Genomic DNA, 24,342 nt, shown 5'->3' on the forward strand with positions numbered 1-24,342 from the left:
ACTGACTTACTTCACAAATTCTGATACCTTCAGCCCTTTCTACTTCAATCTCTTGCTACCCCCTACCCCCGTACTATCCCCTGCCCTGCTGTTTTCTGTAACCTACTGATCATCCCTCCTCCCTTCTGCCATCCAGTACCCTCGCTTCCTTCCCTACCCTGCAGCGCTGTATAGCCCTTGTGGCTTAGCGCTTCTTTTTGATTATAATAATAATCTGTAATATACTGCAGCCAGTGATGACTTGCATGTGTTGCAGTCTGCATCCTTGGCCCACGTTCATTCAGCATTGTGTAATGTCTGACTTCACCAAGCATACATCTTGTGAGGGAAGAACCACTCTGTCTTCATGAACCGACTCTCCAGAGGAGTATGAGGTATCCTTATGCCGGGGAAGTTATTTTAATCCAAGGAATTGGACTCCGCAGACGGTGGAACAGACCCCTAGTGAAAGCAGGGACACCACGAGTATGCTAAGAGACAACACAATAAGTGTCAGGGGCCCAAGACTGTTCAGCTGCCTCCCAGCATACATAAGGGAGATTACCAATAGACCCCTGGCTGTCTTCAAGGAGGAGCTGTGGTTCGTACGTCTGTTTGCGTGCAGCAGCACGCAGACGTACTGCCTGATCTACCATGCAGTAGCAGCCTGGTAGATTAGGCCCTGATGCACCGCGAGGCCTGGCCATGGACCGGGCCGCGGAGGCATTGACCCCCAGAACACCCTACACGTATACTTTCTACAATAACTAGGAAAAGGTTTAAAAAATGTAGACAGCCAGGGTGTGGATGAACAATGGTGTAAGTTGACAAGTAAGACACATGTGCAGCAGTTGGTATCTTTATTCTGAAACGTTTCGTCTATGTAGTAGGATTCTTCAGTCGAAAAATGTTATGGGTATACTGACAAGATATGAAAAAAAGATACTTATATACAGTTCAGGACATAGAGGAAACGTTTCGCCACTATGGCTTCTTCAGTCCTTAATTAGGACTGAAGAAACCATCCAGTGGAATACAGAAGCAGTAGCAATGTAAAGACGACGCAGTCATTCCACCAGCCTCGAAGACGTAGTTATGAGGTGGTCAGCAGTGAACTTACTGGTCAGGCACTGTTGCCTGACCACTAGTTATGAGTGAGAAGGTTGGATATGAGAGGGAACGTAACGTAGTAGGTTGCTACACTGCTTCGCAAGGATTACATTTTTACTTCTACTAGTGGACTCTGCCTCTTCTGTCCTCAAAATAAAATTCTCCTCTTCACATTTGACAGTATACAAATCTCCATTTTGTTGGTCAGGTTCACATTGTTCCAGACTATGCAGCGCTGTATAGCCCTTGTGGTTTAGCGCTTCGTTTTGATTATAATATGGAGCAGAACTCTTCTCCAGGCTGAGGGTCTGATTACATTGTCTTTACTTCTGCTGCCTCTATATTCTGTAGAAAAAGCCTTCTATGTGGGCGAAACGTTTTGGAATGAAGATAAACTGTTGCACCTGTCTAACTTCTCGGTATTGTATACCATCATATTCACAAGATAGTTTAACGAAACCTTAATTACGATGTTTCGTCCATGACTGGACTTTATCGAGTATTTATCCTACTTGATAAAGTTCAGTCCTGGACTAAAAGATGAAACGAAGATGAATCACACACATGTGCAATATCTGGGCATCTATTTTGTGGACGTTTCACCAGGTCAGTGGTTAATACAATGACAAACGAAAGACTGTTCAAAAAGAAGTAATCAGTTTCTCAACCTCGCAGCCTCTTCAAGGGGGGCTCCTTGGCGTGGTGAAGAGGCTCTTGGTCTGAGGAATTAGCCCTGTCGGTCTTCTTCCTCAGACCGAACCTAATTACCCCCCATTCTCCCCTCCCCTATCCCATCCTCCCCATCCTCCCCTTTTTCCATTCCTCCTCCTCCTCCTCACCCCTCCCTTTTGCCCTTCCTCTTTTTAGCCTTCGTGATTTCTCCCACAGGCGCGCTAGTTCCTAGGTAGGGGAAAGGACACCGGGGTCGATCCCATTCCGTTGAGGTTTCTTGGCGGTGGCGTAGTTTGCCGTGGAATCTGGATTGCCTAGGGATGTCCCGATCCCTCTCCGGTATCCCGGAGTAGCTTTGGGTGTCTTTTGGGCGACGGGTGTATCTCTGGAAGCCACCTTTCGGATTCCGGGGGTGGTGGCTGAAGGAGGTATGCTTTGTGGCGGATATCCGGCCGCCCTCTCTTTTGTCCACCGAGGTAGCTCGGCAGATGTGAGGTTGCTATCCCGGATTGCTGGTTTACTGGCATGAAGGGTAGGGTATGGCACGGGTTCCATGCTGCATCTGCGCTACTAGCGGTGTCGAGTCCTCTTGGGCGCGGAGGGAGATTTCCGGCCCTTTCATTCCTCCTGGGAACTATTCCTCCCCGCTCCCCCCTTTTTTTATTCTTTTTTTTGTTTTTATTTTCTTTTCTTCTTTCTTTTTTTTTCTTAAAAACAAAAAGCAAAGGAGTAACCTAACCATGGCAGCCCTAGTCCATGAAACCACTACCCCCGGGCCCCTTCTTGATACCGCACCCCATTCTGACCCTGCCTTGTGTTTAGACCACTCTTCGGACACTCCTGATGCCCCTGTACCTCTTGCTGGTGCTGTTTCCTCACCCGCTTCAGGTACCGGGGCTTCGACTGACTCCTTCGATTTGTCTGAACTCCGCTCTCCTTTGACTATGCTTCCGGCTTCTCCCTCTACGGTACGGCAATTTTCGAATCGCCCACCCATTTCATGCCGGACCAACTCCGGTCCTACTCCTAAACGCCAACGTCAATCTCCTGATGATGCTCCGTCGTTACCTTCCCATTCTACTCGGAAACGACCGACACGTCAAGCACTCCCTCTCCACGCTCAGTTTCGGACCACACAATGGACTAAATTCTTTACTTTAAGACCAACTTCTTCTTCTGCCTACCTTTCTGACCATAGTATTGCCAAAGCGCTCCTGCGTCATGTTGGCAGAGATATTTCATTTCACGCTCTCAAGAGTGGTACGCGCATCGTCACTGTCCAGAATGCTACCCAAGCTCATGATCTTTCTCTCCTTTCGAATATCGATACTACTCCTATCACTATTGAAAAACATCTTTCTCTCAATTCTTGTAGTGGTACTGTCATTCTGCCCCATACCATAGTCCAACAGAATTTCCAGTCATGTGGCAATGACATTTTTGAACAGCTGGAACTCCAGGATCTCCCAATCCTCAAAGTAGACACTTATGTCCTTCCTGCCCGGGGGCGGAGACGTTACCCTTGCAATGTGGCTCGTTTAACTTTTGACAGCCGAGAACTCCCGTCCTCTGTATATGTCGCGGGACATCGGTTACAAGTTCGAAAGGTGATACCTACACCGCAACAATGTAGAAATTGCTGGCGTTTTGGTCACCCAGCGAAATATTGCAGATCTATGGCCGAATGCCCAGTCTGTGGTGCCGACAACCATTCTAATACATCTTGCAGTCAACCTCCATCTTGCCTTAATTGTAATGAAGCTCACCCTTCGTACTCCCGCCGTTGCCAGGTCTACTTAAATGAACGTGAAATCCGTTGCCTCAAAGAGGCAGAAGGTCTCCCTTATGCTATGGCAGTTACTCATCTCCGCCTCCAAGGGAGACTACCCCGTGTTTCTTATTCTCGTGTTTCCAAACATCCCCCCACTTCTGGGGTCCCATCTTCTGCAGCCTCCTCTGTTGTTACCCCTCCCATAGCCATTACGGCATCTAATCCTTTTGCTGTCCTTGGCTCTGACGTCCCGACTACAACTCAGTCTGTTCTCACATCTTCGCGTCCTTCCTCACAAGCCCCAGTATCGACAAGACCTCGTACGACACCTAATACCAATCGCCCCTCTACTCAGAAGTCCAAAAAATCCACATTGCTCAAATCTTCTTTGCCCCTTCCTTCCCTTCTTCCACCTCCACACGTTACCTTTCCAGTCTCTGTACCTAGTTCTTCCCCTCTCTCTGGCTCTATTACAAGTGTGGAGATTCACCCTCCTCCTCGTACTATGCCTTCCACCCCCGTCCCCTCCCAAGTTTCTCCCTCTTCTGTCACCTCCCAGGTTTCTACCTCTTCTGTCCCCCCCCACACTTCATCTCCAGTCCCTTACACTTTTCCCTCCCCCTCTACTTTGGTACAGTCCATTACTGTCCCAATCTTTACTCACCCTCCTCCTCCTATCTCCAATATGGTTTCCCATACATCTTTGAATTCAGAAACACTTGAAGCCATTTCAGAATATATTGCAGAGACTAAACCTTCAATGGACACTGATTCACTTCCTGTTCCTTCTCTTCCCTCTCCTCCATCTTCACAACCCCATTCTTCGCAACGCTCCGTTCCTTCGCTACTTGAACATCTTCCAATGCCACCACACGTTGACTTTTCTAACCCCTCTAGTCCGTAGGTGCCTTTACCTACAGATTCCTGATATTTTCTTCATCGCCAATCATGGCCTATTTACAGTGGAATATCCGTGGCCTCAGGGGTAATCGGGGTGAGCTTCAGATGTTGCTTTCCAGGTTTTCCCCTGTTGGTGCTTGCTTACAAGAACCAAAATTACACTCGGCTGTTTTCCAACCTATCTCAGGCTATAATTTATTGTATTCTTCGGATCCTTTCTCAGATGGGACCTTTAATGAAAGTGCCCTTCTTCTACGCAATGATATTCCGTACTGTCAACTATTTGTCCATACCTCGCTGCATTACACTGCAGCCCGTATCCACTTGAATAAGTGGTTTACAATATGTTCTTTATATCTCTCTCCTTCTCGAGCATTTTCTATCCCAGACTTTGCCTTTCTTGTTTCATCCTTACCACCACCACTTCTGTTACTTGGTGATTTTAATGCCCACCATTTCCTCTGGGGGGGGTCTCATTGTGACTCACGTGGCATTCAGTTGGAGGCTTTTCTTGCCTCTCACCCCCTCCATGTTTTAAATACGGGTACTCCCACCCATTTTGATCCTCGTACTCATACTCTCTCTTGCATCGATCTATCAGTCTGCTCTTCCTCCACAGCACTAGACTTCACCTGGTCTGTTCTACCAGACTTACATGACAGCGATCATTTTCCGATCATTCTTACTTCTCCTTCCTATTCACCACCTTCCCGTAGCCCTCGCTGGCAATTTGATCGGGCAAATTGGGATCTTTACTCACACCTCACTGCTTTTAGTGAGGTTCCTTCTTCATCCTCCATTGATGAGCTCCTACACATCTTCTCGACATCAGTTTATACCGCAGCTTCTCATTCTATACCCCACACCTCAGGCAGGCATTCTCAGAAGTGCGTGCCTTGGTGGTCTCCTGCTTGTGCTCGTGCAGTACGTTTGAAACGTGCTGCATGGGGCAGGTACCGGTACAATAGAACCGCTGAGAGACTTGTTGATTTTAAGCAGAAGCGTGCGATCGCTCGCCGTGTCATCCGTGAAGCTAAACGCACTTGTTGGCGAGACTATGTTTCCACCATCACCTCTGCTTCTTCTATGAGTGCAGTCTGGAAAAAAGTGAGGAAATTGAGTGGTAAATACTCTCCTGACCCGGCTCCTGTTCTACGGGTCACTGGTGTTGATATAGCAAACCCTCTCGACGTTGCCATTGAACTTGGCACACATCTGGTCCGTATTTCCCGAGGGCTCCATCTATGCCCCTCGTTTCTTTCCTCAAAGTCTGCCAGAGAGTTAGTACCCTTGGACTTTTCTTCTCTCGGAGAAGAACAGTATAATGTGCCTTTTACACTTCAAGAACTGGAGGCAACACTCTCAGCTTGTCGATCATCGGCAGCTGGGCCCGACGACATTCATATTCGTATGCTACAACATTTACATCAGTCAGCCCTTGCAGTCCTATTACGCCTTTACAATCTTATTTGGTCACAAGGAGTTCTTCCACAGCTGTGGAAATCCGCCATTGTTCTCCCTTTCCGCAAACCAGGCACTACGGGACATGAACCCTCCCACTATCGTCCCATTGCTCTTACCAGTGCAGTTTGCAAAGTAATGGAACGTCTAGTAAATAGACGTTTAGTGTGGTATTTAGAGACACACAACAGTCTCTCCACTCGTCAATATGGCTTTCGTAAGGGACGTTCTACCATAGACCCCTTACTGCGCTTGGATACGTATGTTCGTAATGCCTTTGCGAATAACCACTCAGTTATTGCCATATTTTTTGACCTTGAGAAGGCATATGACACAACTTGGAGGTATAATATTTTAGCCCAAGCCCACTCCTTAGGCCTTCGAGGCAATCTACCATCCTTCCTTAAGAACTTTTTAACTGACAGGCATTTCCGTGTTCGGGTTAATAATGTGCTCTCCCCGGACTTTATCCAAGCTGAAGGTGTCCCCCAGGGATGTGTTCTGAGCACAACACTTTTTCTCCTTGCTATTAATGATTTGGCCTCTAGTCTTCCATCAAATATTTGGTCATCACTCTATGTTGATGACTTCGCTATTGCCTGTGCAGGCGCTGACTGTCACCTCCTTACAGTTTCTCTCCAGCATGCAGTCGACCGTGTTTCCAATTGGGCCACCACACATGGGTTTAAATTTTCCAGCACTAAAACCCACCAAATCACTTTCACTAGACGCTCTGTCATCTCCGATCATCCTTTGTACCTCTATGGCTCACGTATCCCTGAACGTGATACAGTCAAGTTTCTGGGCCTCCTCTTTGATCGTAGGTTATCCTGGAAACCTCACATTACCTCTCTGAAGGCAACTTGTCACAGCCGGCTGAACCTTCTTAAAACCCTTGCTCATCTTTCGTGGGGAGCTGATCGTCGAACCCTCCTTCACCTACATTCCACCCTTATTTTATCAAAACTTGATTATGGTGACCAGATCTATTCAGCGGCATCTCCTGCTACTCTCTCTAGCCTTAACCCCATTCATCACCAAGGATTACGTTTATGCCTTGGTGCTTTTCGCTCTTCCCCTGTCGAAAGCCTCTATGCAGAAGCGAACGTTCCATCCTTATCCGATCGCCGTGATGCCCATTGCCTGCGCTACTATGTACGCTCTCATGATCTCCGCAATCCTTCCATTTATAGAATGGTCACTGATATTAGTAGACATTCTTTATTTGTTCGCCGCCCCTGCTTACTCCGTCCCTTCTCTCTTCGCCTTCATTCGCTCTTGTCTTCTCTTCAACTACCACCTTTCTATGTACATGTAGCATCTCACTTTTCCCTACCCCCCTGGGAAGTTCCAGCTGTTCGAGTCTGTTCTTTCTCCCTCCCTTGCTCGAAAGCCCAACTGTCTACGGTCGCTTCCCGCTCTCTTTTTCTTGACCACTTTCACTCTCATTCTCATGCCATTGCTGTGTACACAGATGGCTCTAAGTCTTCTGACGGCGTAGGATTCGCAGCAGTGTTTCCGGACAGCGTCGTACAAGGGCATTTACTATCTTCAGCTAGTATTTTTACTGCTGAATTATATGCCATCCTTACAGCACTTATCCGTATTGCATCTATGCCTGTGTCATCATTTGTGGTTGTCTCAGACTCCCTTAGTGCTTTACAGGCTATACAAAAATTTGATACACCTCACCCCTTAGTCCTCCGTATCCAACTTTGGCTACGCCGCATCTTTACTAAGCATAAAGATATTGTTTTTTGTTGGGTCCCTGGTCATGTTGACGTACAGGGCAATGAACAGGCAGACACTGCTGCGCGGTCAGCAGTACATGACCTACCAGTTTCTTATAGAGGTATTCCATGTACGGACTATTTTGCTGTAATATCTTCCCACCTTCACACCCGTTGGCAACAACGTTGGTCTACTATGCTCGGCAACAAACTTCAGTCTATTAAACCGAGTATAGGTTACTGGCCGTCTTCTTATCACCAGTGTCGAGGTTGGGAGACTACTCTCTCCCGTCTTCGCATTGGCCATACTCGTCTTACTCATGGATATCTCATGGAGAGGCGTCTTGCTCCTCTCTGTGAGAATTGCCAAGCTCCATTATCAGTCAGCCACATTCTGTTGGACTGCCCACTTTATCAACGAGCACGCAGAATTTACCTCTGTCGTCGTCTTCGCCCCGCTGCTCTCTCTTTACCTTCCCTTCTCGCTGATGGACCCACCTTTCATCCGGACTCTCTCATTGACTTTTTGACAACGACTGACTTACTTCACAAATTCTGATACTTTCAGCCCTTTCTACTTGAATCTCTTGCTACCCTCTACCCCCGTACTATCCCCTGCCCCGCTGTTTTCTGTAACCTGCTGATCATCCCCCCTCCCTTCTGCCATCCAATTCCCTTGCTTCCTTCCCTACCCTGCAGCGCTGTATAGCCCTTGTGGCTTAGCGCTTCTTTTTGATTATAATAATAATAATGAACCTCGCAGAATTATATACACAAGACAGTAAAGGACGAGGTAATTAGTCCCTCAGCCCAGGAGCAGGTATTGAGCACAGTAGTTTTGTTGAATCTTGAAATTGTATGACACAGCTTTTGTAAGACGGGGAAGGAAGGATGGATAAGGATGGAAATATATGAAAAGGGTGGGTGGAGGGAGGATAATAAAGGTAAGTGGCCTCACCACTTTGGTGCATTTTAGTATTTGTGTGTATAGTGTCATTAATGAAATCAGTTTCATTGAATGGGGTATAACACTTACCCATCAGCTTCACACAGTTATAACAAAGGTATAACTGCATGATGTTGAGTTGGTAAGGGGTATATTATTTGTAATTGCCTTTTTTTGCGATTGCAGGAAGCAGACTGAAAATGACAGCAAGGCAATTGATGTGGATCTACTGCTACCTGAAGATATTGGCCGACTCAACTGCTTCAGAGGTGGTCTTGCCATAGTAAGTGCATTATTATTATTATTATTATAATCAAGGGGAAAGCGCTAAACCCGGAGGATTATACAGCGCCTGGGGGGGATGTGGAAGGCATTCAGGCTTAATTCGGGGAACTGGAGCACAGATCCAATTCCCTAAATCAAGAGCCCCTCACCAACATCAAGGAACCTTCCTTGAGGGGCATAGTAAGTGCAGATTTTACTGTTTAGATATATTAGTTGATAAGTTAAAAGGGAAGTTTCCATAAATTGGGGTGGTGATATCCTTATTGGACATAAACAGGTTCCGGTGTTACCCGTTCATCTACATCTGGGAAGTTGCTCAGGATTATGGGTCTCTGGAAATTATCCTTGTGGATGAATCGTCGCGTGCTCTGGAGGGTCATTCTTTGGGTTCTGTGGGGAGGTGTAGTGATGTAGTCAATAGTATTTACTGGTTGGGGAGGGTTTTCTGTCTGATATATAGAGTTTTTGCATGACATACAGTTGTCTCTTCTTTAGTTTATCAAGTCTTACATTTATTGCATCTATGTCGTGTTGGATGTGTAGATGTTCCATCTTGATTCTCTCCTCTTGGTGCCTGTGATGAAGCGGAGTCCTCTATTCTGGACTGTAGCATGTTGGTTTTAGTTGTTAATGCCATGGGTACACAAGGATATTCTAGCATGTCTTATCATCATCTTGTACAAGTGTTTTTTGATGTGTTGACTCTTTAGGCAGGAAGATTGGCGCTTATATAATGAAGTCAGGTGATGTGCAAAAGGTGAAGGCACTGTCACTGGTATGTGGGAGCCACCAGTGGAAGCAGGTCCTCCCAAGAGTTGGGCCAGGAGTTAGCAAGTGGTTTGTGATGTCATCTGTACCGAGATTCCATGATGTTGCTGTCTGACAAGTCTGGTAGAAATTTGTACACTTGATTGAGCATAAAAGATGCGATATATTAGCCGTCGCAATCACATTTATGGGGGGGAAACACTAATATACACAGTAGACTGCAGTTTCAAACAATAATTGAATCTGCACTAATTGATTCCTCCCAACTAACATTCCGCAGGACTAGCGGAGGCCCTGATGCGAGTTTTAAATCTACCATTAGGTAACATTCCAGCGCATCATTGAAATTACCATCGAACGAGCAAATGACTCGTCCCCCGGCTGTGACTGAACTGGAATGCCTCCCTTCCCCAGATGCTATTTTGTCTCTTGAGAGTTTTTTGTTTTCCTGTTATTAAAATCAATCCTGGCTGAGGTAATGATAGGTCAGGTGACTCCAAGCTGCATATAACGATTCCTCTATATATGTTAGAACTTTCTCCGCTAATAATGTAAATATTTATTCACTTTTATCTGCTGAAGATGACTTTAGTTAAAGGTCGAAATATACAGAATAATTTATTGTTTCCATGGAGGTTCCTAAACTCCAATGACAGTGTCCATTATATTTACACCATGTTCATTAAAAGTCAACTTAAGTAGCATTATATATTTTTGGTTTAGGTGTAAACAATCCAAGATATTGTGCTTCTACCTACAGTGTTATAACATGAGTAAACAATTATCAGTTAAATGGAGGACTGATATATAAAATAACATTCAGTGGGAGGTGAACTTGAATTTAATGGAAGGTGGAGCAGCAGGTGTTGAGGCTGGACGTTTGTGCACTGATGCTAGAGCAGCCCAGCTTGATGCAACACCCGAGCGTATTAACAAAGGTGTTGACTTTTACAGTAGCCTAGACGTCAAGCTAAAATGTAGGCTCATATTTAAATTTAGTCATGCCTGCAGTGGTGTAGGCTGCTATATTCTAATCATGCCTGCAGTGGTATAGGCTGCTATATTTTCCAAGGTATACTAGCAGAGATGTAGGCTGCTGTACTGTCCTAGGCATGTCAGAGCAGCTGAGGTGTCAGTCTAGGACAGGAAGAGTCTCCTCAACGTGTTGAACTGAGCAGGATATTCGGAGCTGACTTGGCTGAGGATATTCTGGTAAGTTCGCCGTTGATCAGAATTGCAGCGATTGCAGTTGCTCCTCACCAGTTCTGGGAATTCAGCTGTGGGAAAAAATAAATTAATCTTAAATGTTCCTTACACATTAATTACCTGACGTCTGTACACTAGTTCAAGCGAGACGTATTTTTATCATAAGCAAATATTTTTTTTATTGCTAGATAATATAGGCTGTTCTTAAAACTAACGGTATTATGGTAAGATACAAAAATAGTGTAATAAGAAGTCTCAAATACTAGTCACGAATCGTATTAATAATGTAGGTTGTTGTGTATGTGGAACAGGTCAGTCATGCACCAGTCTAGTTCCAGCTATCATGGATTCTTTATATTTGATCAAAAGAACAACAACCACAACTCTTAAAAAGAATAATAATAAGAATATTCAGACGATTTATATATCACCCAGTGCCAAAAAATAGTCAAGACTTACTCTTAAAAAAATTTAAATAATGACGGTAGAATTACCGACAATGTTATATAAAAGGACACATGTGCAACTAATGCCACAATAAAATAGATTAGTTGCACATGTGTCCTTTTTACATATATGTTGCCTCTCCTCACATGGATGTTCACACTAAAATCTTCAGACTAGATTGTTCCGGCCACCACTGGTGTGCAGGACTGTTGTTCCAGGTACACAGCGACCTCCATTACTAATATAATTCATGAAATTAACACTCGTCACATCTGGGTATCTTAATTTTGTGTTGATAGACCACTGGAGGGCGAAAACTCGCCAGAATGAAGATACCCAAATGTTGCACGTGTCTGGTTATTCATTTTTATTAGCATTTATTAAATCAACATGGCGATTTTCTTTGGTCTGTGGTATTAACTGTGTGACATTCTGGTTTCCCTTAAGTTTTTGAACAAAACGTTATATGCGAACTGATCCTAGAGTTAAAAATCACAAGTGTTCAACAAATGACGAACGATACACAAGTTCCCTATTGCATACAATAGTCAAAGATGAATTTGAGCTACGAATGACTCACTTTAATGACAGACTTGACATAAAAGTTAAGGAGAAGGAAATAGAACAGTCACCCTCTTCAGTCTGAGGAAGTGCTGCTGTTTAAAGACTTAGAACAAGCTGCTTTCACCTTCCAACAACTTAGGTCAAGTTCGTTCTCTCGTATGTAACATGAAAGTAAGAGTTTTGACGCCGTACAGGCGAGCAGTAAGCTGCACAGTGATTGATACCACTGGGATACCACTCATTTTTCAGTATTAATTCGCCTGTGAACGTAATCTCTGTTGAGAGAAGAGGGCACTCTTCACCCTGGTATATTGTGTAAGGAATTGTGCTGCTGCTGCTCTCTACATTTAGGCTTCAGTCGTGGATTTTATAATGTCTTTAGACACCTGACATTTTAATACTTTTAATGCCAATATTTTTTTTTTGAAAACAGCAGTTTTAAATAATTTAAGACTGATTACCTCAAACTACTACTCATTTTCTACCGTTCTTCTCTATTGGACTGAAGAAGCCAGTGGCTGGCGAAACGTTTCCTCAGTAAAGATTCCCAAATGTTACACAAGTGTCTCATTCTTGAAGTTGTGGGTTTTCTAAAGTATTTACATAATTTTAGTGGTTATGTTAGGTGGGATGTGTTTAGTTTCAAGCTTTTTATTGTCTAGAGCTCTGAATAACCTTTAAATTCTAGTGCTATGCAAATCCCACAGTCGCTTCCTTCCCTCATCTCTTGATAATTATTAAGTTACATTTTCTTTTAGGTTGGAAAGTCTTGACAGTACATGGGAAGGCTATATACACCGAGAGCTGTGCATTTTTTTAGTGTATATACAAAGACTATTGTGTTAATGTTACATGCAGCCTAACTGACCATTTTTTAAGTGTAAACCAGCCAGTCGAAGAGACTTATTTTAATCAACTTCTAAACTACAAGAATTAGAATTTTTGTTGTGCGCTCAATAGCTGTTACTTATGTAATATTATCATGAACTCAACTTGGTTATGCGGAGTAACTTACCCAGGGTCCGCAGTACGAGATCTGAGCATGCGGGGTCGTTTCTAGTCTGGTAACATGTGATCATGGCGTTAAGACCCTCCTCGGAGGAGAGGTAACTAATCTGGGCATTGTTAAGTGTAGCCAGGAAGGCTGTCTGGGCCTCCGCTACCACAATGATAGCAGCCAAAGCCACTGCTGAATACACCAGATTTTTCCTGTACAAAAATAAAAAAAAATATCAGAAGTAATAATTAACTACATGAAACTTATAATGGAGCGTACGAGTGGCATAACAGTGGTTTATAGATAATTTTAAAAATTCCAAAATTTAAAAATGATTGTGGGACAATTTCGCATATGGTCAAGTGGTAGCGGGGAATTCTGCTCTCTGCCAGTGAATGATTGTGGATAATGATTCTTCAGTTACTCAAGGCCCCTCAAGGGACGCTCCTTAATGCTGACGAGGGCTCTTGATCCAATGAATTTTATCAATCCTTCCCTTCCTCTCTTCAAATCTGACTGCCTCCCATCACCCTTACGGGTTTAGCGTTCCCCTATAAATGTAATAAAGATAAATTAGGTATTAACTTTACAGTCACCAGGTGCCTGCACAGACCTCTGTGAAGTCTTAAGATAAAATTTTCCCTGTAGTTATGGATATTTTAAGCGATGTAGTATTCTCAAACTTTATAATATATATTTACGTCTGGGCCTGGTAATGTAGAAAGTATTTATCTAGTGGGCTCTTCTATAACGTACTTTATTTAATACATATATTACAGCAGTACAATCGCAAATATGTCATCTTAACAGTACACAACAAGCCGCGTGGGGATGGAAGTTTTTAGTTTAAGATCTTTCACGCTTGTGGTCATCAGAAGCTATGCAATGTTGCACGATTGGTAACAGTAAGGAGAAAATTCTCTGAGGCAATGCAGAAGCCTTGGCCTTTAATGCAGGAGGAGTGAGCCACTATTGTTAGTGCTCCTCAAAATAAAGCTTTATCCCTGCATTTAAATGTTAATTTGTGAATACAAGTATAGTGTAGATAAAATAGTTCTCTTCTGCAACATACACATCAAAATAAAATATCTAAGAAAAGCTTGTGATATGTATATTCATGAAAAATGAATGGTGTTTCCTGACGCGGGTCTGAGTCCACTCCATCCCCTTAAAAATTTATATTATTTTTGTGAAATTTATGATCTGCGAAGTACTACGAATAAAATGACTGCAGGACGTTAAGTGATACGGACAACACTTGCAAAGTTACACATGATGAGTTGCTTGTAGTAAATCTTCATTAATGTGAAGTGTTTCACTGATGATGCACTAGGCTACCATCAATAAAATTATTCTTACTACGTATGACACCATTAATATAAATAACACTAAACTTAGTTTCTTGTATGAACACAATAATAAGGTTGGGTAGCTAAAGTGCTGCTGCTGCAAGGTCCAGCATATTAAACTAACTTGGCCTTGCCAGCTAAAACAAATGTGATTTATTCAGATGTAAACTGAAAGTAAATTGCACTGTACTGCGATCTATGCATATTTTACCATGCTATGGCAGGATTTGCTCCAGTTGTTTTAAATCTTTCATACAACAGGTTAAGATCAGTCCAGATATTGAGGGAGTTCATTACTTTGCTAGGTTACATTATTACATTCCTGAGGTTAGGTTACATTGAATGTGGTTGATGTTGCAGGACACTTAGTTAACCAATTATTGAGTTAATGATTCAACCTTTGTTGTGGCCTCTTAATGTAAATATTACAAAACACTGGCAGCACGTCAGGTGAAAGTTAGTGATACTTATTTCTAAAAGTTATCAAGGTATTCTAATAACTTACGACTTTAAAAGACTTTCACCGGGCTACAGATAATGATCTAAAGATTCATAGTTTGTAATATATCTTTGTGAGATACCAGAATACCTTGAAGAGATAAGAACCAAGTTAAATTTTCTGTACTAACTTAAACTTTTGTGACACCGACGTGTGGGGGAACTGAAGTTTGATTATCAACTTTCAAAACTTATCAAATAGTCTGGCACATTATGTTAATAAAATCTCAATCTGTATGGATCAAATGGCAACTGTGACCAGATTTAGCAGGTCCTTCACCCTGCTAATTATAATTATATATATATATATATATATATATATATATATATATATATATATATATATATATATATATATATATATATATAGCCACGATTTTTTTTTTACATTCCAGTTAATCTACAGTTTTCTAGAAAATTATTTCAGTGCATGATCATCATCCCCCTAGGGATATCTGCTATTAATACATAGTATGTAAAGCCCACAGTACATGTAATAATAATTAAAGCGTTGGTTTACAGGAATACTCACATGCTGCTGTTGGTGTTGAAGGTGGAGTGAGTAAGAGGTGGATACCACGCACTTTATATACACTCTGACCTTCCCACTGAGTTGCCAACCTTGACCAAAACCTCTCATGGACAGATCTCTCAACTTTTTCGCACTATAATATAGATATACTTCACCATAAACACGTCTGTCATTTATGTGTTGCAAGCAGGAGGGAGGAGGTAGGTGATGGTGGTGTTCTGTAATAGCAGAGGGCCTTCACGACCCCTCTGGCTGGTGTTGAAAGAGTGTGGTAGTAGTTATTATGTTAGGTAGTTCCAACGATGGTAACTCAGAACAACATATTGCAACATAATATCAATGTCCACCAACTTCCTTCTTCCCCTCCCCCTCACTCTCACTCTCTCAAGTATCTTTCCACTTCTTTCTTTCCCTCTGCGCAGTGGGATTTAAGCTCCACAGATTGAAAATAAATTATATACTGACTGTGATAGTGAAGAAAAGTCTTTACAAAGCAAGCTTTTATTTTGACAAAATTTAGATGTAGAGCTTTATCATGTTAATCACAGGGCGAAAACTTTGACTCAGTGAAAGTTTGTTCATCAGTATGTCTTTCATGAGAAACTTCACAAACAATACAATAAACACGTCAAGCCTAGCGGCCAGAACAAAACAGTTCATATTTTGTTTTCATTTATTTAAGAACTTTCCAATGTGCTACGAGGTACACACAGTCACTACGCTTCCTGAAACTCTCATCCACCGTACCGAGAAATTTGTGGGTGACGCAGGATACAAGGCCACCAAATTTTAGTAGGAAGATATGCTATGACTGGCTTAATTGACATGGTTGTAGTGGTGCTATAACAGGGAACACCATACAAATATATATATATATATATATATATATATATATATATATATTATATATATATATTATATATATATATTATATACTTAATCGAACCCATGTCAGTACTAGACTTTTCCTTCTACCCTATATGTACATATACAGAATTTTTTTTTTTAAGCTCAGGGATCATTTATTTAAAAAGCACAAGCATGAATACATTGGTACAATATATCAAAGATTATGAATCTCCTCCAACCTCTCTGAAGTGGGATGCGAGCCAAGTACACAGCAAGCATTTCCCCTCTGGATGGCCACGCTGAGGCACTGGAACATGAAAGTGGTCGCCCTCAGGTCCGTGGTGGTGTTATTGAGTACGAAACACTTCTTTGGGGAAGCGTGTGGCGTTTTTCCCCCAGGGTCTTTGATACCTCTGAGATAAATTGATATTGATGGCATATGTTTCTGTACTTGCTAATCTTGTACTCCTCCCTGTGATCGGCAGCACCTCCCTGTTTCCCAACACTGACGAATGCAGGTGTCAGCCAGCGTCAATACGCAGGTAAAGTTCCATGTTTGTAGATGAATGGTTCAGAGAACCGACATGGTGATAAATTAGACACATGTGCAACTCTTGGGTATCTTTATTGAGGAAACGTTTCGCCACACAGTGGCTTCATCAGTCCATACGTAGGAGAAACTTGAACAGGAGGAGAATGAGGTAATCAGTCCCTCAACCTTGAGTCGATGTGTTCAGTCCATCAATCTTGAGTAGAATACGGCATATGAGCGGAGAAGCAGCTTATAAACCGTATGGCAGGAGAGGTGCAGCAGTCATAGGTGGTGTCACATTTGTTCAATGTGGAAGTAGGTCGTGCCCAAGAATTAGGCAAGCGAAGAATTCCTAAGTATTAAGATTAAGGTTTGTAGATGTCAGACACTGCAACTTCTTGGGATCTTAGTACTTAGGAATTCTTCGCTTGCCTAATTCTTGGGCACGACCTACTTCCACATTGAACAAATGTGACACCACCTATGACTGCTGCACCTCTCCTGCCATACGGTTTATAAGCTGCTTCTCCGCTCATATGCCGTATTCTACTCAAGATTGATGGACTGAACACATCGACTCAAGGTTGAGGGACTGATTACCTCATTCTCCTCCTGTTCTTCAAGTTTCTCCTACGTATGGACTGATGAAGCCACTGTGTGGCGAAACGTTTCCTCAATAAAGATACCCAAGAGTTGCACATGTGTCTAATTTAAAGTTCCATGTTAAAAGCTTGCCATTCTTCCAAGGATAGATGGTGATCCCGTCTGGGCAGTTTGCTGGGTTGTGAGTGTTGTTGGTTGCTAGTGATCAGGGCTCTCTCTCGGCTGGGCATCCAGCTGTAGCAAGGCTCCTCTGTATGGTGTCGCTGACTTCATTGTGTCTTGCTTGCCAGCCCTTCGTTTTGAAGCATTTAAGACCGTGTAGACCATATTGATCAGCTTGCGCATCGCCGCAAATATTCCGGTGGAATTGGAGCAGCGAGGCGGAGAGCCATATTTATTGTCTCTGTGTTGGGGGTTTAACAGGAAAGTCTTTCGCTTTTTCTGAAGTCAGTTTCTTTGGCAAGTCGACGTTTTGTGATCATTCACTGTTAGTAGAAACTAAAAATTACATTGGTATACCAAATATCAAAGAACATGTTTGCTAACAATGTTGATCAAAGACAGCGAAAGAATAATGGAGATATGACTGAAGTGTATAGATGGAAAGAAGGAATAAATAAAGGGGGTGTGAAACAACGTGTTGAAAATATCTAATCAAGACAGGACTCTCAGTAATGGATTAATGTTGGAGAAATTTAGGTCTAGAAAGGATAATGGGAAGTAATAGTTTGGTGATAGTCATACATGATGGAACAGACTCCAAGGTAGCATTGTGGTGGCAGGAATTTTGGGTAGTTTTAAATATAGGTAGGACAGGTGATAAATTAGACACATGTGCAACTCTTGGGTATCTTTATTGAGGAAACGTTTCGCCACACAGTGGCTTCATCAGTCTATACATAGGAGAAACTTGAAGAGCAGGAGAATGAGGTATTCAGTCCCTCAACCTTGAGTCGATGTGGTCAGTCCATCAATCTTGAATAGAATACGGCATATGGGCGGAGAAGCAGCTTATAAATCGTAGGCAGGAGAGGTGCAGCAGTTGTAGGCGGTGTCACATTTGCTCATCGACTCAAGGTTGAGGGACTGATTGCCTCATTCTCCTCCTGCTCTTCAAGTTTCTCCTATGTATAGACTGATGAAGCCACTGTGTGGCGAAACGTTTCCTCAATAAAGATACCCAAGAGTTGCACATGTGTCTAATTTATCAACGTGTCGGTTGTAGGTGTGAATTGGACCTGCCTAGCATGGGCCAGTAGGCCAACCGCAGTGTTTCTTCGTTTTTATGTTCTTTAAAAAATAACATACAAGGAGTGTATGCCACATCAGAAAAAGATTACCAGGTACTGTCTTCATACATTGAACCAGGCGGAGTCATGTATAGTCAGTACCTGTTAGTCTTCATCTGGGGTAGCGTACTGTCGCAGGTATATTGTTCAAGCTTAGTACTGGGTTTTCACCCGCAACTCAGTATATACTTAGTCACCATTACTGTTATAGTGTATCAGTAAACTTCCATTTTTCTCTAGAAATAACTTAGGTGTGAGAAGCTCTGAGGTGTGTGTGTACATCCGGCCATTGTCAGGCGTGAAGGCTAACATAAAACAATGTTCAACCATGAGAAGTTCCTGTGCTAATGCTTCTGATAGTGCTTCCAGTACTGCTGTACTCACCTATTTGTGGTTGCAGGGGTCGATACATAGCTCCTGGCCCCGCCTCTTCACAGATCACTACTAGGTCCACTCTCTCTCTGCTCCATGAGTTTATTAAACCTTGTCTTAAAACTATGTATGGTTCCTGCTTCCACTACGTCACTTGCCAGACAGTTCCACTTCCTGACAACTCTCTGACTAAAGAAATACTTCCTAACATCCCTTTGACTCATCTGAGTCTTCAACTTCCAGTTGTGTCCCCTTGTTGCTGTGTCCCATCTCTGGAACATTCTGTCTGTCCACCTTGTCAATTCCTCACAGTATTTTGTATGTCGTTATCATGCTGTGTGTGTGTATATGGTTAATATTGATTCATTCAAAGGCTTCAACGAATTAATAATTTTTCATTTCTGTAACGCAATCTGAAGTTACTTTTTTTAACACATCGGCCGTCTCCCACCAAGGGAGGGTGGCCCGAAAAAGAAAAACTTTCATCATTCACTCCATTACTGTCTTGCCAGAGGAATACTTACACTACAGTTATAAAACTGCAGCATTAACACCCCTCCTTTAGAGTGCAGACACTGTGTTTCCCATCTCCAGGACTCGAGTCCAGCCTGCCGGTTTCCCGAACCCCTTCATAAATGTTACCTTGCTTACACTCCAACAGCACGTCAAGTCCTAAAATCCATTTGTCTCCATTCACTCGTGTCCATCACGCTGACGCATGCTTGCTGGAAGTCAGCAACATTCACTCGTGTCCATCACGCTGACGCATGCTTGCTGGAAGTCAGCAACATTCGCTCGTGTCCATCACGCTGACGCATGCTTGCTGGAAGTCAGCAACATTCGCTCGTGTCCATCACGCTGACGCATGCTTGCTGGAAGTCAGCAACATTCGCTCGTGTCCATCACGCTGACGCATGCTTGCTGGAAGTCAGCAACATTCACTCGTGTCCATCACGCTGACGCATGCTTGCTGGAAGTCAGCAACATTCACTCGTGTCCATCACGCTGACGCATGCTTGCTGGAAGTCAGCAACATTCGCTCGTGTCCATCACGCTGACGCATGCTTGCTGGAAGTCAGCAACATTCACTCGTGTCCATCACGCTGACGCATGCTTGCTGGAAGTCAGCAACATTCGCTCGTGTCCATCACGCTGACGCATGCTTGCTGGAAGTCAGCAACATTCGCTCGTGTCCATCACGCTGACGCATGCTTGCTGGAAGTCAGCAACATTCACTCGTGTCCATCACGCTGACGCATGCTTGCTGGAAGTCAGCAACATTCACTCGTGTCCATCACGCTGACGCATGCTTGCTGGAAGTCAGCAACATTCACTCGTGTCCATCACGCTGACGCATCCTTGCTGGAAGTCAGCAACATTCACTCGTGTCCATCACGCTGACGCATCCTTGCTGGAAGTCAGCAACATTCACTCGTGTCCATCACGCTGACGCATGCTTGCTGGAAGTCAGCAACATTCACTCGTGTCCATCACGCTGACGCATGCTTGCTGGAAGTCAGCAACATTCACTCGTGTCCATCACGCTGACGCATGCTTGCTGGAAGTCAGCAACATTCGCTCGTGTCCATCACGCTGACGCATGCTTGCTGGAAGTCAGCAACATTCGCTCGTGTCCATCACGCTGACGCATGCTTGCTGGAAGTCAGCAACATTCACTCGTGTCCATCACGCTGACGCATCCTTGCTGGAAGTCAGCAACATTCACTCGTGTCCATCACGCTGACGCATGCTTGCTGGAAGTCAGCAACATTCGCTCGTGTCCATCACGCTGACGCATCCTTGCTGGAAGTCAGCAACATTCACTCGTGTCCATCACGCTGACGCATGCTTGCTGGAAGTCAGCAACATTCGCTCGTGTCCATCACGCTGACGCATGCTTGCTGGAAGTCAGCAACATTCACTCGTGTCCATCACGCTGACGCATGCTTGCTGGAAGTCAGCAACATTCACTCGTGTCCACGCTGACGCATGCTTGCTGGAAGTCAGCAACATTCGCTCGTGTCCATCACGCTGACGCATGCTTGCTGGAAGTCAGCAACATTCGCTCGTGTCCATCACGCTGACGCATGCTTGCTGGAAGTCAGCAACATTCGCTCGTGTCCATCACGCTGACGCATGCTTGCTGGAAGTCAGCAACATTCACTCGTGTCCATCACGCTGACGCATGCTTGCTGGAAGTCAGCAACATTCGCTCGTGTCCATCACGCTGACGCATGCTTGCTGGAAGTCAGCAACATTCGCTCGTGTCCATCACGCTGACGCATGCTTGCTGGAAGTCAGCAACATTCGCTCGTGTCCATCACGCTGACGCATGCTTGCTGGAAGTCAGCAACATTCGCTCGTGTCCATCACGCTGACGCATGCTTGCTGGAAGTCAGCAACATTCACTCGTGTCCATCACGCTGACGCATGCTTGCTGGAAGTCAGCAACATTCGCTCGTGTCCATCACGCTGACGCATGCTTGCTGGAAGTCAGCAACATTCGCTCGTGTCCATCACGCTGACGCATGCTTGCTGGAAGTCAGCAACATTCGCTCGTGTCCATCACGCTGACGCATGCTTGCTGGAAGTCAGCAACATGCGTGAGTTGATATTAACACATTTACTAAAAGACTAAAAAAAAAAAAGAAACTGAAGCCTAATTGAATTTCGTAACGGATAAAGTAACCGAAGGTTTAATTAGACTTTAAAATTTTGTCTGGTAACTAGTGTCGTCATAAGAACATAAGAAGGAACACTGCAGCAGGAATACTGGCCCACGCGAGGCAGGTCCAAGTCTCCTACCACGTTAAGCAAATGCCCCAACCTAGTCAGGTCAGGTCACATTCACTTAAGGAAGGAGCACATCAGACCTCGTAGCACAAGCTAGTCAGGTCCAACTCACACCCACTCATGCATTTATCTAACCTATTTTTAAAACTACACAACACGTTACCTTCTATGACGGTACTGGGGAGTTTGTTCCATCCATCCACAACTCTATTACCAAACCAGTGATCTCCTATATCTTTCCTGAAATGGACCACTGTAGACCACGTGTGTCACCAGGGGGGGTAAGATGGACCACTGAAGACCATGTGTGTAACCAGGGAGGTGAGAGGGACCACTGTAGACCACGTAGTTTTGAGGTGGTCAGTCCCTTTGCTTTATATTGGACTGATGAAGCCACTCTTTGGCGGAACGTTTCCTTAATAAAGATTCCCATATGTTACATAAGTGTCTCAATCTTGAACTTATCGGTTTTCAAACCATTTGTCACATCCACTCAGTATATATACACACTTAGAGATACACGTCTCGATGTATATACTATGAGATACGCATTCCTTGATGTAAATACACGCTGGGAGACACATCACTTGGTACTTAATATGCTGTTGTAAATTATGTGAAACACTAACGTTATATGCAATTATAATCTGGCTTAGAACTATTTGTGAATATATTAATAGCTTTTTTAAGTGGAGACAAAGTTTTTTTTTTTTTTTGGGGGGGGGCATTGATGTGCTGTTGGAGTGTGAGCGAAGTAACATTCATAGAGATTCACCTCTTCAAAGGGGGGCTCCTTGGCGTGGTGAAGAGGCTCTTGGTCTGAGGAATTAGCCCTGTCGGTCTTCTTCCTCAGACTGAACCTAATTACCCCCCATTCTCCCCTCCCCTATCCCATCCTCCCCATCCTCCCCTTTTTCCATTCCTCCTCCTCCTCCCCACCCCTCCCTTTTGCCCTTCCTCTTTTTGGCCTTTGGGATTTCTCCCACAGGCGCGCTAGTTCCTAGGTAGGGGAAAGGACACCGGGGTCCATCCCATTCCGTTGAGGTTCTTGGCGGTGGCGTAGTTTGCTGTGGAATCTGGATTGCCTGGGGATGTCCTGATCCTTCTCCGGTATCCCGGAGTAGCTTTGGGGGTCTTTCGGGCGACGGGTGTATCTCTGGAAGCCACCTTTCGGATTCCGGGGGTGGTGGCCGAAGGAGGTATGCTTTGTGGCGGACATCCAGCCGCCCTCTCTTTTGTCCACTGAGGTAGCTCGGCAGATGTGAGGTTGCTATCCCGGATTGCTGGTTTACTGGCATGAAGGGTAGGGTATGGCATGGGTTCCATGCTGCATCTGCGCTACTAGCGGTGCTGAGGTCCTCTTGGGCGCGGAGGGAGATTTCCGGCCCTTTCATTCCTCCTGGGAACTATTCCTCCCCGCTCCCCCCTTTTTTTTATTTTTATTTTCTTTTCTTCTTTCTTTTTTTTTCTTAAAAACAAAAAGCAAAGGAGTAACCTAACCATGGAGAACCCAGTCCATGAACCCACTACCCCCGGGCCCCTTCTTGATACCGCACCCCATTCTGACCTTGCCTTGTGTTTAGACCACTCTTCGGACACTCCTGATGCCCCTGTACCTCTTGCTGGTGCTGTTTCCTCACCCACTTCAGGTACCGGAGCTTCGACTGACTCCTTCGATTTGTCTGACCTCCGCTCTCGTTTGACTATGCTTCCGGCTTCTCCCTCTATGGTACGGCAATTTTCGAATCGCCCACCCATTTCATGCCGGACCAACTCTGGTCCTACTCCTAAACGCCAACGTCAATCTCCTGATGATGCTCCTTCGTTACCTTCCCATTCTACTCGGAAAAGACCGACACGTCAAGCACTCCCTCTCCACGCTCAGTTTCGGACCACACAATGGACTAAATTCTTTACTTTAAGACCGACTTCTTCTTCTGCCTACCTTTCTGACCATAGTATTGGCAAAGCGCTCCTGCGTCATGTTGGTAGAGATATTTCATTTCATGCTCTCAAGAGCGGTACGCGCATCGTCACTGTCCAGAACGCTACCCAAGCTCATGATCTTTCTCTCCTTTCGAATATCGATACTACTCCTATCACTATTGAAAAACATCTTTCTCTCAATTCTTGTAGTGGTACTGTCATTCTGCCCCATACCATAGTCCAACAGAATTTCCAGTCATGTGGCAATGACATTTTTGAACAGTTGGAACTCCAGGATCTCCCAATCCTCAAAGTAGACACTTATGTCCTTCCTGCCCGGGGGTGGAGACGTTACCCTTGCAATGTGGCTCGTTTAACTTTTGACAGCCGAGAACTCCCGTCCTCTGTATATGTCGCTGGACATCGGTTACAAGTTCGAAAGGTGATACCTACACCGCAACAATGTAGAAATTGCTGGCGTTTTGGTCACCCAGCGAAATATTGCAGATCTATGGCCGAATGCCCAGTATGTGGTGCCGACGACCATTCTAATACATTTTGCAGTCAACCTCCATCTTGCCTTAATTGTAATGAAGCTCACCCTTCGTACTCCCGCCGTTGCCAGATCTACTTAAATGAACGTGAAATCCGTTGCCTCAAAGAGGCAGAAGGTCTCCCTTATGCTATGGCAGTTACTCATCTCCGCCTCCAAGGGAGACTACCCCGTTTTTCCAAACATCCCCCCACTTCTGGGGTCCCATCT

The 24,342-nt window shown here is 44.3% G+C and overlaps 2 protein-coding genes across 2 annotated transcripts in view; one reads left to right on the plus strand and one right to left on the minus strand.

Moving 5' to 3' along the window:
- Positions 1-24,342, plus strand: part of LOC128697854 (glucose dehydrogenase [FAD, quinone]-like) — a 172,192-nt gene that overhangs the window by 56,452 nt on the left and 91,398 nt on the right. Inside the window, exon 8 of the mRNA XM_070099584.1 lies at positions 8,756-8,852. Coding sequence (XP_069955685.1) covers positions 8,756-8,852 — 97 coding nt within the window. The remainder of the gene's footprint in view (positions 1-8,755; positions 8,853-24,342) is intronic.
- On the minus strand, positions 10,317-15,364 carry LOC128697852 (uncharacterized). Its single transcript, XM_053789799.2, has 3 exons — positions 15,216-15,364; positions 12,855-13,048; positions 10,317-10,899 (listed from the first exon to the last, which is right to left on the minus strand). Coding segments are annotated over exons 1-3 (336 nt in total). The 5' UTR covers positions 15,218-15,364; the 3' UTR covers positions 10,317-10,759.

The sequence above is a fragment of the Cherax quadricarinatus genome, chromosome 68 (genome assembly GCF_038502225.1).
Source record: "Cherax quadricarinatus isolate ZL_2023a chromosome 68, ASM3850222v1, whole genome shotgun sequence".
NCBI lineage: Eukaryota > Metazoa > Arthropoda > Malacostraca > Decapoda > Parastacidae > Cherax > Cherax quadricarinatus.